At 34.8% G+C, this 19,047-nt stretch overlaps 2 protein-coding genes across 2 annotated transcripts; both read left to right on the forward strand.

The window, feature by feature from the left end:
* The first annotated feature begins 5,763 nt into the window (after positions 1 to 5,763).
* Positions 5,764 to 12,590, forward strand: LOC128235141 (uncharacterized). The gene is made up of 3 exons (XM_052949883.1): positions 5,764 to 5,895; positions 9,422 to 9,625; positions 12,305 to 12,590. Exons 1-3 carry the CDS (start codon positions 5,870 to 5,872, stop codon positions 12,546 to 12,548), a joined length of 474 nt encoding a protein of 157 aa, XP_052805843.1. The 5' UTR covers positions 5,764 to 5,869; the 3' UTR covers positions 12,549 to 12,590.
* Positions 12,591 to 16,219: 3,629 nt separating this feature from the next.
* Positions 16,220 to 17,715, forward strand: LOC128234845 (26S proteasome complex subunit SEM1-like). Its single transcript, XM_052949389.1, has 3 exons — positions 16,220 to 16,360; positions 16,996 to 17,092; positions 17,545 to 17,715. The coding sequence occupies exons 1-3, from the start codon at positions 16,285 to 16,287 to the stop codon at positions 17,600 to 17,602; spliced, it is 231 nt and encodes a 76-aa protein (XP_052805349.1). The 5' UTR covers positions 16,220 to 16,284; the 3' UTR covers positions 17,603 to 17,715.
* The last annotated feature ends 1,332 nt before the right edge of the window (positions 17,716 to 19,047 follow it).

Raw genomic sequence — 19,047 nt, forward strand, 5'->3', positions numbered from 1 at the left:
ATATAGAGCACACGCCTTGTATATACAAACTGAAAAAATGCATAGGACGTACGTACGGTCATTTATTGTACATATTAAGTTGCGGTAGGCAAATATCTGTCAAATGATAACAATATAGTATGTGGTCACCTGAGACAAATATCAACACTGTGGAGATATCCGAGAACTAGCGTATTTGTGGGTCGTATTCCTTGAAGGAACACGCTCATGCTTTTGTAAAACGCAAATTTTTTGTATGACGAAATAAAGTGAGGCAAATCATTTGGGGTGTTAAAATGAAGATATTGACGGCTGGAACCCTTAATCAGTAATTGTTGATATTTGGTCAAATATTGTCTTTGAAATCTACTTGAAATTTCTATTTTGAAAACGCTAGTAACGCGATTCAGCAAAAGGCTAACAGGTTATAAAAGTTATCCTTGTGTATAAGTATGAGTCCTTGAAGGCATGAGGTTTTGTTGTCAGTTTTCTAGGGGGGGGGGGGGGTCATTGACCACCGGCATGGGTGCGCTCCCCACTTATAACATAATATCTATTTTTATACTTTAAATGTATTTTTCCTGTAAATTCGATATCAAAGAGTAAAATAGTTATGAGTTTTCAGATGCATCAGATGCATTACCGGATAACAAAATCGTGGAAAAACATGAGCGAGTCCCTTTAAGTCATTAAAGCTTGTTAATATTTTGTAAAATTACTTGTTATTTTTTAAAACCGAATGTGTTAAATATTAATCAGCAAATGCATTAATATAATTTAATGATTTAGATTTTTCTTCATATTTGGGTGTAAAAAAGTTGAAAGAAATCTCTAAGATGCTTTAAGAATACGGCCCTTGGGGCGAAATCCTTTGGAAGCCTAAACATTTGTGGCTTTGTTGATAAGAAATATTGAAAATGTAGGCTTTTTATTTATAAACAGAATGTTTAAAAAGTCGGTTTTACATCTTGTCTAATAAGTCTGAAACTCTCAATTAATATCACAATATTAATAGGCACACATTTGCATTTGCACTGAAGTGCTTCGATACACAAAACACTTTGGCGAAGTATCCAACGGTTTTTCGAGAGATTAAACTTCTCATCCCAGTTTTATCTGGTTAGTTTTTAACGACTAGAGTACGAGAATAACATTATATTCAAGGGATTGTTACTAAAAGGCACTGTCCTTCAAGTATTTGTTCGAGTTCATTTTGGTGGCCTACAGAAAATAGAGCCAGCGTTCCAAAAGACATCGTTCCCATTTCAAACGAGCAGCCCGACGACGCCGTTACAGCATCGATCCCACATACGGTCTGTTTGGTCCAACAGGCAATGCGGTTTCCTGCTCCCCCTATATCCCATATCGGGTCACCTACTAACCCCGTAACGTATATATCACGTCGACAACCTGTTTACATGTTTAAATGTTTCATTATTCATCCGAATATTCATGGGAATCGGAAAGAAGACGTCAATTTAGTACGATATAAATTTGGTGACCCAATATGGAAAAACATGGGGTGTCCGCGTGACTAGACCAGAACCAATCGTTGGATTGGGTGTCTTCGAAGGAGAGTTATTTGTGTAGAAAGGGGTTTTGTTTTCCAAGTCCATAGACGGTCAGAAATGAGACTAGTGGCCGTCGCTGACCGCTGCCCCGGTGTGGATTAATCAAAGAGATCATGACCACAATTCATCACGTGTCTATGGACAAAAGTCCACAGGTAAGTAATGAAACCTACCGTTGACAAATCTTGAAAGGAAATTGGCAGTATATATAATTTTCCTCTATATTAAACACAAAGTAGTTTTATTTATGAATGTTATTTTTGTTCAAGTAATTTATGAAAACAAAATACTTTAATACCCTACTCACTGATTCTGATAGTAAATATATTCAAGGGAGGTAATATAATTCTTAAAGATTTTACTATCGAATCGGTTAACATTCTCGGTTAACTCTGCTACACTTAACGCTCTACTTCTACTTGGGTAATACCTATGTAGTGTTAACCGAATATAAACCGGGGTTAGCGACCTACGATAATCGATTATCTAAATAAATACCATCAAGATTTCATGATTACATTGTGGCAACAATTCCGGCATTTTAGAGCCGTGTCTGAGATACTGTATCTTTGTTTATTTCGATAGGTAAATCGCTATCCTACTATTGACAAGCGTGGTGAAACGGGAACTCATTTATCGTGTCATTGGTCGGCGCCCCAGGAGGGTGCCGGATAGGTTTGATGTCGTCAACTTAGGGACCAGTTAATAAATTGCTGAAGAATGCTGTTGATATGTTCCACATAGCACGACTAAATGTGAGGGACGGTGTCCTTTACACAGACAAACAAACGTTTACCTAAATTGATAACGAAGTTTTAAATTATAACAGGCTCGTACATTGATTGCTGAGAATGTTCATTTAACATGAAAGGCTGAAGGTTACACGCTACCATTACAAATTCCTATATATTGCTCAATATCCGACGCAGTAATCTCCCTTGGCGAACAGCGCGACAACCCATTGGACGTTTTGAAAAACTAATAGTATACAGAATTCATTTAGAGGACAGCTAAACATTGCAATATATATATATTGTGGTTGATTTTTTCACTTTTGCAGTGCGATTCAACACCATGAACAATAATGAACAGTATTCTTTTCTAATTTATTTACTGTCATAACAGTGAAGTGTATTCACTATTACAATTGCCTTCAATTTATACAGTTTTATAAGTTTTTCGAGTGCTCATACATGTATACCTAATATTTTATCTTTGAAGTACACAAACACGTTTCATTGTTGATCTACTTCAATTTTTATCGCACAGACTTCATGCTTTGCCTTTACATTTGTCTTCTGTATACATGCTGTTGCAATTTATGTCGTTGTATACCTGTCTGAAATTACAAACGAGCTACGAAAATGTGTCATATATACGGAAATGTGTAAAACATACGAATATGTGTCGTATATTCCAGCATGTGTATTATATACGAACATACATCATACACACAAACATGTGTCATATATACGAAAATGTGCCATACATACCAGCATGTGTCAAATATACATGAACGGACAAACATCATACATACAAACATGTGTCATACATACCAGCATGTGTCAAATATACATGAACGGACAAACATCTTACATACAAACATGTGTCATATATACGGAAATGTGTAAAACATACGAATATGTGTCATATATTCCAGCATGTGTCATATATACGAACATACATCATACACACAAACATGTGTCATATATACGAAAATGTGTCATACATACCAGCATGTGTCAAATATACATGAACGGACAAACATCATACACACAAACATGTGTCATATATACGAAAATGTGTCATACATACCAGCATGTGTCAAATATACATGAACGGACAAACATCATGCATACAAACATGTGTCATATATACGAAAATGTATCATATATACCAGCGTGTGTTTTATATACAAACATGTGCCATAAATACGGACATGTATCATAGAGTTAGAATTTATTTCAGAACACAATAGGCAATATACCCATGCGTACACACTCAGTAAAATACGTATATGCATAAATCATAGTCAATGGCCATTCATCTTTTAATTAAAACTTGTTATAACAATCACCTTACCAAAGCACAGCATGAACGTAGCGAGAGGAATTAATAAATATTATACGTTATAAACAAATAAGGTCTCTCTCAACTCGAAACCTTTTAATACATACATCGATATTTTTTTATTTAGATAAGTATTTTAAGAGGTGAATAATTTTATAAATTCATTCATATTCGGTCTTGATAAATAATATTTATCTATGTTAGTTTTTTTTCTTATATCAGTCTAAAATTTACATTCTTGAACTAAATGAAATTTATCTTATAGTACATCATACAATTGGCATTTTCTTTCTGGATAAGGTATAGCAGCTGGTTTATGCCATCTACCAACCTCTACTTGTAATCCGTGTGCAGACATCCTTAATCTTGACAATGCAATATTATATTAACATCTTTTGAATACGTTGTTAAGTTGAAACCTGCAAATAACACATGGGTTTTAGCTCCGGTAGACTCTGTTAATGGACACGGACATGTGCCATATATGCGAATATATTTTATATACACCAGTATTTGTCATGTATAAGAACACGTTTCATATATACAAACATGTGTTGTACATACTAAAATGTGCCAAATATACGGACTTTTGTCATATATACAGACAAGTGTCATATAAACCAGCATGTGTCATACATACAAACATGTGTCAAATACGGACATGAATCATACATACTTAACATGTGGTATACATACGAAATGATACGATCATGTGTTGTGCAATCGAACATACGTCATTATATGTACATGTGTCATATATACTAACTTGTGTCAAACATACAAACGTGTGTCTCTTATTCTTGCATGTGTCAAACATGCGGACATGTGTCTAATATACATTCAAAAGCATTGAGCATTGAAACAACGAAAAAAGGGAATCCATGTCTGATCAAGAGTGTCGTATTATGTATTAACTATTTGGATGAAAGATAAAGACTGCTACTAATTAACGGTATTTATTCGACGCTGGGTTATTACAGATTGCTGATAAGCCTGGCCACTCGCAGGAAGCCGATATCATATTACATCAAAAAGCAATGCGAACAATAATAAAGATTCTCCAGAATTGAGAAATAACCCATTTTTTGGAGTTTCAGTTTAGTATTATTGTATTTTTATACCAGTCATATCACCTCGGTGTATTTATTCGGATAGCATAATTGTCGGTGAAGGTCAACTTTCTTGTACTAAATATATCTGTGAGGGGAATGTAAAGATAATATCTACTCACTCATAAACTGTATCCTACTCGATAACATGATTATTGATGATAAAGATCTAATTGATCGCCGACATATGCATGTACCCAGCAACCCGCCGAGTTCATGAGCAGGTAACGGTGGGAGGCTGGGGAAGCATGGCTACTAGGAAAGAGTTTTGGCGAGACAACAATTAAGTAGCTTTCATTTTCGGTGCAGTCTGGAGTCACGCGTGCGTCGTTGTTTACTGACGTCATGACGCGCAGTAATTTGAAATCACAATTGCCGTCAAATAGTTCCAAAGAACATCGCATTAATAAAGCTTAATGATGTTTTTTCTTCACACAAAACCGTTTGATTTTGCTTTTTTGAAACGTTCTTATAATACTAATTAGTTGCATTAACATTTTTATTTAAATAATTTCAATTGGCGCGTTGTTGCGCGTCACTTTGTTATTTTCCAGCACTGTTCAAATGACCGGAAACACTTGATTGTTATGTAAGAAATGTATAATACCGGTAAATGTAATATTCAAAGCTAATATATCTAAATCAAATGTAGCTTCGTTGATTTTCTCAATGACTTCAAATGGAACTTACAAGGAATTCCAGTTTTAATAAGTCGCGTTAATCTTCTTGTCAACAAAAATAAGCCAAATAGTACCACTCTTAAAGGATATTATCTTGTCTCAATGGTTTCGAATGGTACCCAGAAAGTATTCCATTTGTTATACATTGTAATTCGCGCTAATTTTCTTCGCATCAAAAATGAGTCAAATACTTCCCACACTCTATATATAAATAAAAATATGCTGAAATGGAGATAAAATCCATGATCGGTATTTCTTGAAGATAATGATAAAGATAAAATATTGATGGTGCATACGATATACAATTAATACAACATGAAGCATGAGGCCAATCTAACAGGAAGGCTTATGGGAAAGGACTCCACCCGCTACCTATGTACCTGTAGTGTGTCTTGCCACAGGAGTGAACGATTGATCGACCTCTGTTATTCACTGATCTCGTGCTGATTGGAACATAAACATGGCTATGAGACGAGGAAAAGTGCCGTAAGTTTTTGTATTTTTTTCGTTATGTTTATTAATTATTTTGAATACTGCTGTTGGTATATTGACGATTTTGTTTCTTTTTTTAACTCTTACTGAGGACAATTCGAGTGAAGTTGAAACATGATACTCGCGCTTACGTTGATTTTGAACCTTAAGGTACCATTAACATAGCTAATACAAACTGGTTTGTATTTTAACATATTTATGGGGCAAAAATAAGCGGTATATCTTATTTTTACCGGTAACATTCAGGAAACCATAAGTCATGTGCTTGCTTTTAAGAATGCGAAGAGATATTCTGAAATTAATATCACAGAGTTTTAACCACATAGTTTCTCGCAGTGCCTAATTACCAAATGTTTTTCAGTGCTCGGTAGCGTGGTATAGTCATTATCTCGACGAACCACGCGAATGACTCGATACTAGTTATGAGTTTGTGGGGTTTTTTTCGTCGATTTTCCATGTTATGCCAAAGTCTTTTGATGATTATTAGTCAACGCATTTCAGGAATATTGACATGCTTTCTTCGCAAACCAAAACCTTTATTTGTCTTATTGCTTTGTGTTCTTTAATACGAATAAAGAGTCGGGGGAAGTAGTGGTGGAATCATTCGTTCCAATGCGGTACCAAATATTTATTGAAAACTATTCTTTGTGTCGTTAAGGCTAAGGCCATAAAATAAGCTATTGGCTACTTGGCGCGTTCCTATAGTTTCAATATATTATTGTTAACCACTATTATTTAAGGAAATGTATATATAATATTAACTCTTTTTAATAATAGTAAAATTTATTTCTGAATAGATTCTTGCTCATACTAGAACGGCAATAGAATCCTTCCTGGCGATTGTTCAAGTTAGACATAAACTATTACAATAACCAGTAAACTCTTGTTTCGCTGACCGCTTCAAAGAAGAAACCCCAACATGTGTTTATAAAGATAGGCCACGAACTACTTAAAACCCCCAATGCACTCTTGTTTCGCTGACCGGCGCTTCAAAGAAGTTACCTCGACATTTATTAAGCCTAAACCCTAGTAAACGTTTGTTTTTTCTGGCATTTTTGAGGCAGTAGCATCAACATTTATTTATAAAGATGAGCCATAAACCCCTAGTAAACTTTTGTTTCGCTGACTGTTTAAAGGCGGTAATCCCGACAGTTCTCAATAAAGATCGGCCATTATTACACACCAAAAGTGAACCCCTGCTTCCCTGACCGTACCAATGCGGTACCCAAACATTAATTAAGAAAGATATGTTGATGCATGTGCGGCCTATTGTTGTGGCTTTCTGTGTTTGTTAGCCATTGGCCATTTACCGGATCTTCGTAAAATGTTTGTCTTCTGGGCTTGGCACTGTAGTTTACAATGTATTATTGGAATGCGTCATCACGTTTGATCTCCAGAGACTCTATTAATTCTCACAATTCTCACATAATGCCAGAAGTTTTGTAAAGATAAGTGCCATACGTAATGCTATAGTAAAAAAACTAAACACTTAAAAACATGTTATATTCAGCATAAGCTCTACTCAGTTCCTCTACAAAACAAATTGTCTATACTAAACATGTCATGCAGATAATATGCTTTTATTGTGAAGCAAGAATGTCTCAGTCATACCAGGGGTTGGAATACCAAGAAAACGTAAAACAAATATATCGTTGGTTATTGTTCTGGGCGGGTATTTTTATACAATCTTAGGTAATTTCTTGACTTAAGTCGATTTCTCTCTTCTTCCAAGGTCAAATTAAAAGAAAAGTATAAGTGTTTTAAAATTAAACGTATCTATGTCGATTTAAATCAATGTCTATTAAAAAGTTCAGATATATTTAAATCATTATATTATATAAGCAGTGAAATAGTATTACTTTACTTAGGAAAATGATTTAAGAAAATAAATGACTTAAGATGTTTTATGAATATCCGAAACCGGCTATCTTTAGTCGAGTTCTTTAAATTTCCATTGTCAAATAAAAAGAGATGAATTAGTGCTTTTAACATTCAAGCATGTGTTTTCAATAAAGTCATTGAAAATAATGTATTTTAAAAATTAATTAATTTTTATTTCATACGACTGAAGAGATACTAAAATTAGGAATATCATATACCCAATGATATATGTGTAGTAATAAAAAAGACGAAGTATAAATTTTTTCTGGAAATAAGATAAGAAGAAATTTAGATGGATTTTGCTGTAATGAGCTGTTTGCCTTCAAAGCAATCGGTAGATATACATGAGGAAAATTAATGAAAAAAAAGCAAACCTGCTTCCGGATGTACTTCAATGGGCTTGAAGTCAAACTAAACAGAAAAAAACATATAGTTTATTAAGACTCCAACAAGGTGTATCGTCAAGGTAAGTCGTAATCACATGTTAACAAATAAATATAGTAAATGCACAGGTAATAATAGATATGACGTTTGTTCACACAATGCTTCTTTCACATATAAATATCGTTTTATGGATCGTAATATTCATATCTAGGATGACAACACAAACAAACTAATATATTTCTTCAAATGTACGGTTATATATAAAAAATATTTTTATTAACGGGTGAACAGTAAGTCTAAGGCTATAAAATAAATAACGTACGCTTTTATGTATTATACCTTAGTAATGTTATGATCAATGAATTGAAGTTTGAATTATGTACACAAAACAGTAATCAAAACAATTATCAAGAGATCGAAATCATTCTTATTAAACCCTACTCAAAGGTTCTAGTTTGAAATTCCGAGACGACTTCCAAATCATCGCATTAACGTCATCAAATACATAATACAACACAAAACATAGGTTTCTTGCATTAATTGTGCACACACTGCAAGTACTAGTACTGCCACATGTTACCCCCTGTACCTAATTGTTCTGTCTGTACGTGTTATCAAACTCCAGTGATCAAAATAGAAAGAAATCGCACATGTGGTATCAAGCGTTAACTTGAATAATAACTCCACTCTCATCGGTCCAAAGAAAAGTACATTTATTAAGGATCTAGCAGTAATTAAAAGCACATCAGGGGCTTACCTAGCCATTCGCCAGTACGCCCGGGCGTATAAATCAGTTAAGGTTCCCCACAAAAGACAAAGGCGCTAAAATTGAAGGCTAATGAGTTGTTTATGCAAAAAACGCTTTGCTTGTTAAAGCTGTAATTTTACTGAAGGTTGGCATTCAAAATGGTAAAAACGGTTCTTTCATTATGGTATTATTTAAAAACAATCTTCGTTATGGGACACCCTGCCCGCACACACGTACCAATATAACTTTTGGAGACCACTCTTATGAAAGACCTTCATATTTCTACAACTCAGTCAAGTATATTGGCGTACAATTCAAAAAGATCCAGGAACACCCCTGCACATATAGTATCATGAATTTGATATCATAATAATTAATTTATGATTAGTGTTATCTTCCATTTCAGTCGAACGGGATGATAGTTTTACATGAAAACCAGGTAAAAATAATGTTCTAAGCAGGCTATGATGATAGTTTCAATAACGTTGCCACATTTCTTATTTGCAGGCCGGAGGTTATGGCAGTGTTCGAGAAATACATGAAGAACAACGTGCGAAACCTGAAGAAAGACCAGGCAATGACGCTCTTCTCTAACGAGTTTGGTCTGGATGAGGAGCAGTCGGAGATCATGTTTCACACTTTCGATAAGGATATGAATGGCATCATGTCCATCTGGGAGTTCCAGCAGTTCTTTATGTGCATGGGAGACCAGTAAGTGAACGCTCTAAACTGATACACAGTGGGTTGAGGATAGATGGGCGATTTAGGGTCTTAAAACTGCGCTCTCACAGATTGACCGTTTTGACAACTTTTTTATGTTTTGTCTTGGAATGCACCATTTTTTTCATAAATATCTGGAAAGCAGTGATATAAGACTGGTGAGAAAATATCAGATCGCAGTTTTTAATACTAACGTTGGAAAATCGAAGTTTTGTGGCTAACTTGAAGCGTTATTAACGCTTTCAGAAAAAAATAGGCATGCCAAAACATCAATTTTCGAACGTTAATATGAAAAACTGCGATCTGATCCTTCGTCAGCAAACTTATATCTCTGGTTCTATGACATTTTCGCAAAAACTGGCTCATTCCAAGGCAAAAATGAGAATAAAAAAATATTAAAACGGTCCATGAGAGTGCAGCTTTAATTGTACTCTTGGGGAAACCTAAAATCATATTTGATATACCCTGACAGATATCGCTTCAGGAGGTTTATGACTTCATCAAATAGCATGCTTTGTCACTGCTTATGCATTTCTAGTGTTTTATGTGCCAGGGTGTGAAAACTATGATATAAGTCTTTCCATGAGTGTCATTAAGGCCCTGAATCGCTCACCTATCCTCCAGCTACTGTGCTATTTGCATTCGTAACTCTTCGGCCAGTTTCTACAAAAAAACAACCTCGGATGAATATGGACGGTTTAAGGTGTCAGAAATCGGTACAATTTAACTACGCTGCAAATAGATCGCGTAGTAAATTCGATTTAGCGGTTAAACTTAATGACTTAACTCTTGGGAATCTTAATTATGTTTGCAATTATACACTTCACTGGCAATACAATTAAACTTGGATCTACAAATACAAGCTTAAACACTACATTTAATTAATAATATTGTTCAAAAGTTTACGAACTACTTCTACTGTTGTACCGGCATACATCCGAGGTTGTTTTCGTAAAAAATGTCCGAGGAGCTCCGAATGTGCTAGTTGATGTGCTATACCCCAGCCAGCAAAGGGGGTCGTTTTGAAAGTTGGTGCACTTGATCACCAGGAATTGTACTAAAACTTCACACATTTTTTGGCAGTATTGGTCAAGTAGTTCAAGAGTTATGTGTCCTTTATTTGATATAATTATCGAGTACATGAGGTATTTTTCACGAGCCAGAACCTAATCTCTCCATTACTTGTCCTTGAACTTTGTGAAATGATCTTAATATTCATAAACCTTGTCATATCGGCTGACATATTTTGTCGGTAGCCACGGAATAGTATCCTTGGAGTTTGTGTAGCGAACTACCTGCATATAGTTTAAGAGTGAGTGTTCTGATGCTTAGTATATATTTGCAATTAGGACTGCTTTAGATATGTGTAGTGCCTGACATTAAAGTTAAGAGAGAGCTAGTGCAAGGTGTGAATTATAACTATTGAGTGCGCGTTTTAATAATAGTACATATTTTGTTGTAATTAAAAAGTATAAAAAAGTATATTTGTTTTATGGTCTGCCTGATATTATAAGTATCTTCCATGGCCGTGAGTGTAAAATAGGTTCATTCCGACCCGAGCGTAGGGTGTTTTGCGGAAACGAGGTTTACCGAGTTTCCACAAAACACCCTGCGCGAGGGTCGGGATGAACCTATCTTACACGAGCGGCTATGGTAGATGCTTTTTCTCCCACCTCAGTTAATCAAAATTAAGTAAAAATGCATATTTTTGCTGAAACTCTTTTGTGCTTAGTGAAAATAAGTGCGTATGGATATGCGATAATTCGTGGTTGTCATGGATATGCGCGCAGTGATTCAGATTACAAAATGTATGTTAATAGTCAAATCGGTCTTTAAATAGTTCTATGGAGGGTGAAGCATTATTTCTTGAAAGTTGCGTGAAAGCTGTTTTATGGTGACATTTGAAGCAAGAAATAATTGATTAGCGTTCTAAATATTGCAACAAGACAAGGTTTCCATGATGCTACAAACGACAGTCTTCAACAAGGGAGGTAATTTCAATGTGGCGACCATTAAAAGGAGTTCCATACGGGAATTTTATCTTCGCCCGTGGGTAAGATAAGAATTTCTAGCATGGTTAAATTATTGGATCTACTTATTTGAGGTGGGAGAAAATGATGTCCTGTGGCGAGATGTGTGTAGAAGTAGTCATTATTCCAGTGATAGTTCTAGTTTTATTGACCTTGAGGTCTTGTTGTCCAATTTGCATGTCAACGTTTGAGAAATATAAGTCGTTAACATTAAACATACCCTCTTCGGTTTTAACGAATGCCTTCAGTGATTAGCTATAACTGTGATCGTTGGAATTTATTTTCAATTATTTCCATTATTTTTGGCAATAAGGTATATCTTCTAAAGCAATCTAAATTCGACGATACCAGGAGGTAAATGACTTCCTTTTTCCGGTTTTAAATGTATTAATACGCGGATTCGGAATCATAAAAAATTCTATTCAAAAAATTAATTCACAAAAGTAAAGCATGCGATAAATGAGTAAGCTGTGGTTTTGCATATTGCATTTTTATAGATATGCCGAACACATGCTATAAAGTATGTCTGTGATATAATGTGTCCTATTAAAACAGTTATTATGACAGCTCCAGGTGAACACGTGTTATTGCTGTTTTTAAAATGGTGTTTCGTATCTAACTCTCCATTTGTGTTTTTCAGTTGTCAAGAAGTGATCGCCAAATTTAAGGAGATTGACGCGGACGGAAGTGGAAAGCTTGACGCCGATGAGGCGAAGGAGGGGCTGAAATCACTAAAAACGGCCACCGGCAGAAACCTCGAGGAGAAGGAGATTGAGTTCTTCCTGAAGAGTGCGGTCGGCGAGGATGGATTAATTGATTTGGGCGCATTTACGAACTTACTGTATACGCTTAAGTTGTACAAGGCGCCTGCGCCGAAGAAATAGTTCCTAAATATACAAACTGTATCGTTTAAGATGTGTTTTGTTTTATTTTTTTCACTATTATCAAGCATTCAGCAAAACTTTGTTCCTAAATACTTCGAGATCATGGGTGCAAGAGGAAGACCGGCTTATGGACAAATATTAAATGTATACGTAAATGTTGTACAGCGCTCCTGTCCGGAGTTCAGTTTAGCCTAATTAAAGGAGTCTGCGATTTTTGTTCCCTGCTTTCAGGGTATGTGTTGTTATGTAACAGGGAAACAAAACAAACACGTTTGTTAACGTAAGCGACTGGTAGCCTTTACTGAATCCAGGGTTGGTTTATGACAAGGTATGGTGGGAGTATCGCACAGGGAACGTAAATAATTTAATTCCAATTTTTATTTATATTGTATAATAATGTATATAATTACATAAAAAAATAACATTATGAATCGATTTTGACACCTATGAAAAATAATTCAATTCAAAACAGCCTTTTTTTCTTTTTGAGTGCAGCTTTTTTTTAATTTCACGTCGTTAAGTTCAACATGTTATTAATTTCCATCAAAAGAAATCTTAGTGAAATCATTAATGACCTCATTATTGGTCATTTGCTGTAGTTCCGCTGATAGAGAGTTGGCGTGTTACTTAACATTAAAACTAAATTATGGTACCAGGGTTGCATTACATAGCAAGCACATCAGTTGTAATAGTTTTGTCTATTTTATATTTCTTTATATGCTCAATATAAGTTTTTGTTTGTTTTTGTTTTAGCTCTATTCTTGTAAATAAGTAGTGTGTATAACTGTTTATTAAATTATCATTTTAAATAATGTATATTGTTCTCTTGTTGATTTGTTATCATATAATCGAATGATGCAGCACCCTACAATACACAAGTAGGACAATCCCAGCAGCTTTACATTTAAACAAGGTCCTGTTTAAAGTAACAATGACCACAATCTCATTAAAATCATATCGTGACGTTCACTTCATTTCATTACACATAGCGTAACGTCGTGAAGCGTGTATTGGGGATCTGATTTTAATGAGATTGCAATGACCAATGACCAACAGTCACTAAGCGAGATTGGCGTGATGGCTTTATGTTTATTTATACTCGCTCTCGGGCAATGCCAATTCGACGAGTGCTCCGATAATTGTTTAAGTCATACTTTAATATAAGGTTTTTGGGTGAGGTGTCAAGTCGAAGAGAACAATTCAGGGCCAAGGATGAGGTTGTGTTATAACCAGGAAGGACGTCTAAAACGTTACAAAATCAAGTTTCAAGAAGGAACAACGTGCTTTATCAGCATGATGATTGATCTACCTGTTAATGAATATCGGGATTTCAGAATAGGATTCGATAAATAGAATAATTGCTTCGTGAATAAGTAACTTAAGGGGGCGGAGAGAAGCGACCGTGGCTTCCTAATAAGTTCTAACCGCCGGACTAAGTGATAACCGCCCAAATTGCGTCAGCTTTATAATTATGCCGTGATGAGCCTGTAAAAAAGATTTATCAATCATTGCATGACCCCCCCCCCCCCCTCCTCCAACATCCCCAAGATATTGTGACGTCATTTCAATCAGCATTGACACTGAAATTGTGCCTTTGCATATGCAGACGGTAGGCGTGGCTATATGCGCATGCGCAGTTATAGCAATTGACTTATTCACTAAGAGTCGTCTTCAACAATAAGTTACGATTCTTCACAAATAAGATACTAAACATTTTACACATGTAGTGCCCCTGATTGGCTGACAATGTAGAGCAAGCTCTAATCTCAATATGCGGTACCATATCAGTAAAGTTAGGCAATACGCGGCGTTATGTGTAATAGTTAGATAACATGAAGTAAATTCTTTATAAATAAGAATGGGCGGAGTGAGTGTAGCAAAAGAGCCATTATTTAGTATTAAAAAATTCCTTCAGGTCATCTAACTGACTAAGAAATCAACCTCATTGGCTGATACATTGACAAAGCAAACTCTGACGCAATGAGTGTGTATTGAATGAGTGGCAGTAGGCGGACCTTTAAACACCCGCGAAAGACGAAACTCGTTATGATTAAGTCTAGTACTTAATGATTGCCTTTCTGCAATTTCATTGGCTAAAATGAAGGTTGTATTATAAGCATAGTGAGGTCATTTTACGGTCAAAATGAGGTAAAATAGGTTATTACGGTCAATATGCGTAGTATACGTAAAGTTAGGCCATTACGGTCAATATACGGTAGAATACGTATAGTAAGGTCATTACGGTCAATATGCGGTGTTTACGAATTGTTAGGTCATTACGGTCAATACACGGTAGAATATGTATAGTAAGGTCATTGCGGTCAATATGCGATGTTTACGAAGTGTTAGGTCATTACGGTTAATATACGGTAGAATACGTATAGTAAGGTCATTACGGTCAATATGCGGTGTTTACGAATTGTTAGGTCATTACCGTCAATATGCGGTAGTATACAGAAAGTTAGGTCATCACGGTTAATATACGGTAGAATACGTATAGTTAGGTCATTACGGTCAATATGCGGTAGTTACACGTATAGTAAGGTCATTACGGTCAATTTTTAGAATTATACTTCGTTACAATATATTGTATTTTAGAATGTTCATAAATCAATAAACCGTGGGTGTGCATGCAGCCTGAACAATATTACTGATCCTGAGCTCGATTTTAACACCAAAAATGCAAGACGCACATTTTTAAAACCTGCATTATTCAACAAACCAATCGAAATCGAAATGTGTGCGAATAAAAATTATCTGGATAATTGGAAATGATATGAAAGTCATATAAAGTCTTAAGCTGTACTGAAAACATCCACAACAATGGAATTGAACTAGAATGTTCTTTCTGTTTGACACTGGTACCGTCTTTATGAAAACTACCGAAAACGTAATCCCCGTTATAACAATAATATAATAAGTATGTATTTATAAGCGGCAAAAATGATGTTGATGTGGACCACAAAATCATCATAGCCTCCGTCAACAATCGTTTATTTATTCATATCACAACATATCTTATAACTAGCTAAAAAGAAATTAATGTATTTTCATACAAACTGGTATGCTCGGCCTCCTACCTGCAAATAAATAAAAATAAAACATTTCCTGGGGAACATTTCCCGTCTAGGTTACCATTTGTTTTGTTTGAAGCTTATTGTATATTGTAATTCATTATAATGCACATCGACTATTTCGCAAATAAATTATTGCTGTGGTATGCTCATTTTGTTTGTAAAACACAAATACAATACAACCAATATTATCACTTTTTAAACTCACATTTAAATAAATAAAACGATGGCCTCTATCTAAAATATCTTGATGGATAAATAGAAATTCTTAAAGTTTTCCTTACATTCATTATGATTTTGTTGTGCTTTTAGATCAATTGCAAACACAAAAGCGCATTTATAATCTGTACAGGAACAGCACTGGGACAAAACATATTGTCCTCCAACACATCATGGACGAATAAAATACCTGTGTTTTATTTGTCCCAGACAAAATTCCGGTTAAAAAAATGTTTTTTTTTCATTGTTAATTCAATGTATTATTTTGATTAGAACAAATAGTTAAGAAGGGCTTATCATTAAAAATATATTCTATTTTTTTCATTGTTAAGGGAGGTCACCGCGTAAAAGAACTTAGTTAAACTCTTGACTGCATCAGTCATCCTTATAAGTTGAATGTAGCCTAAATTTTGCGTTTTTCGCTAAGAAAGAGCTTCTCAAACATGACTGATCAAAAACCGAAACCCGAACTCGGCTTATTGGAGGAAGATGACGAGTTTGAAGAATTTCCGGCAGAAGGTAGGCGAAAATAATCTTATATTATAATATTTATATTATTATTTATGTCTATGAACCACGCTTATTTGTTGTTTTTACATGAAGCTCTTAACCAAATTTCGGATACTCACTTCGGATAAAAAATACATTTTTAACAACATATTGTGATTTAAGTCTGATTATGTGTTTTATGTGTTGAGGTTGAGTAAAGAGTTCAATCAGTGAAAAAAACAATGGAAATACCAATTTTATATTTTTCATTGTGGTGAGTTTTGCCCAGTCATGTCCAAATTTTGTCTAAAATAATAATTGTTAAAAATATTGTAAAAGGTTAGCATTAAATCTTCTAGAAAAAAACAGGTTTTAGCTCCATTTAAAGATAATTTAGCTTTTTTTTTTCTTTTTTATAGACATAATTTGATTTAGCCTATCTGATTGGGTAAAAAGTTTATTTTTATTTAAAGTATAAAAACATGTAATTCAAGTGCAATTAGCCTGATGCTAAACAGAATCAGTTTGTTATGGTTTTATAGTAGCCAAATATAGCCAAATTTACCATTATAAGCCCAAATGCCCCAATCGCTCAGCGACAACACATTTGATGAATTATTGTATAAAGAGTCAGTATAACACTGTTAGACTTGATGATGTTTCAGACTGGGAGGGTGAGGAGGAGGATAGTGAAGATGTGAATGTCTGGGAAGACAACTGGGACGACGACAACATTGACGACGACTTCAGTGTGCAACTCAGGTAGTTATTAGGGGTGAAAATAACAGAAAATTGAAACACATTATGACATAGTTTTCAGTGCATGAGACTGGTACTAAAATTCTATGCTATCAAATAACCTGTACACATTTTCAACTTTATATATTTACTGTTTTGAAGAGAAATGGTTATCAAGGTTTTACCACAGTGAGGTAGTTCATAGTGAATGTAAAAATTGTGCATGTTGAAATCATGATCATATAAACATTGATAAATTAACTGTATATAATGAATGTGGTAAATTTATAAAACTAAAAAGAATACTTATAAACTGGTTTCTACTTAATAATTATTCAGCTTGATTTGATTCAAAACCCCAAATGAAATGTTTCTATGAATTTTAATATAATTAAATTTCAATTTTTTTTCAAAGACGTGTTATTCTTTATTCTTATCCAATTAGCACAAATTCACAGTTTTGTTCTTTATTACAGAGCTGAGCTTGAAAAACAAGGGAAGGCTGTTGACACCCCAGAACCAATGAAAACGTGAAATCTCCTCTCATCATGTCTTCAACTCTTCTGTATAGATCATGGCTTATCAGTTGTCAACTCCTTCATTTGCATTTTGTGTTTGATATTGTCATAATAAATATTTAATTGTCAGTATCTTAATAGTTTCTTGCTAATCTAAACTGGAAAAAGATTCTAAATGAACAAACACATGTTTTATGAATATGTATATGTACATTACTATATCATTATGATATATTTCACTTACCGTAATAATTAACTGCAGTTTAAATATCAGAATTGATGCATTAATAGATATCCATTATATATTCAGTTTCTGTTGAAACTTAAAAGTGACTGAGATTAAAAGGATATAACTACAATGATCTTCGTCAGAAATTGTTCACATTTGATATTATAATTAATTTTACATGCTCTTATGGAATAAGGGACATATATATATACGAAATGGTACACACTGCTGAGGGTCATATGACATAAGTACCGGCTAGTCAGTCAGCAAAGCTGTATATATGGACTGAAGCGGGAGCCAAGGTCCATTCATCTTCGGTGGCTGACTGGCCGGTCCTAATAATACCAAGTAGCCCAATGTGGAGTGTTATATTTTTAGCACGAAGTGCTCAGCGTGAGCTATTGTTATAGCGTGATTGTCTGTCGTCACTTTCCTTCAAACAACTTCTCCTAAACCACTGGGACAATATCAACCAAACTTCACAGGAACGTCCTTTGTGTGATCTACATTCAGATTCCTTCAATAAAAGTAGTTCCATGCAGAACTCTGGTTGCCAAGACAACCAAAAGGAAAAACTTTCGCAGAAACCACTGGACGTTTTCATAGAAATGATCCTTAGGTGACCCTCTATCAAATTCCTTTACCCCATGTTGATATATATGTAAAAACTTGGCAGCCAGGGGTGGGCAACTTTTCACCATATGTTTTAGAAAATCTTTTCCTCAGAACCCACTATCCAAATTCTAAGATATTTTCACAGAAATGTTCCTTAGGTGACCCTCTATCAACTTTCTTCACCCCATGTTGATTCTTGAAAAAAACATGGCCGCCAGGGGCAGGGCTACTTTTCATTATATGTCTAAATAGAAAACTTTGAAAATCTTCTATTCAGTAACTTTAACCTGATTTCAAAATTATTTCACAGATATGTCCCTAAAGTGACCCCCCTGTCATATTCCTTCATTGATTCATCCCCTGTTGATTCATTAAAGGCATGTTTGCCAGGGGCGGGGCTAGTTACCAATACATTTCTATATGAAAAACTATGAAAATTTTCTCTTTAGAAACCATTGAACCGATTTCAAAATATTTTTACAGAAATGTTCCTTAGGTGACCATATATCAAATTTCTTCACCCCATTGTGATTCTTAGATAAAAACATGCTCGTGTTCACTATGTCCAGCTAAATCCCACACGCGATCAGGTTCTTGACCGCTAAAAAATGGGAGTG

This window comes from Mya arenaria, chromosome 5, assembly GCF_026914265.1.
Source record: "Mya arenaria isolate MELC-2E11 chromosome 5, ASM2691426v1".
NCBI classification, from domain to species: Eukaryota; Metazoa; Mollusca; class Bivalvia; order Myida; family Myidae; genus Mya; species Mya arenaria.

Coding starts and splice junctions, on each gene's coding strand:
- LOC128235141 (XM_052949883.1), top strand. CDS start 5,870: ATGGCTATGAGACGAGGAAAAGTGCC. Junction 5,896..9,421: donor ATGAGACGAGGAAAAGTGCC/GTAAGTTTTTGT, acceptor TCTTATTTGCAG/GCCGGAGGTTATGGCAGTGT. Junction 9,626..12,304: donor TTTATGTGCATGGGAGACCA/GTAAGTGAACGC, acceptor TGTGTTTTTCAG/TTGTCAAGAAGTGATCGCCA.
- LOC128234845 (XM_052949389.1), top strand. CDS start 16,285: ATGACTGATCAAAAACCGAAACCCGAACTCGGCTTATTGGAGGAAGAT. Junction 16,361..16,995: donor TGAAGAATTTCCGGCAGAAG/GTAGGCGAAAAT, acceptor ATGATGTTTCAG/ACTGGGAGGGTGAGGAGGAG. Junction 17,093..17,544: donor GACTTCAGTGTGCAACTCAG/GTAGTTATTAGG, acceptor TCTTTATTACAG/AGCTGAGCTTGAAAAACAAG.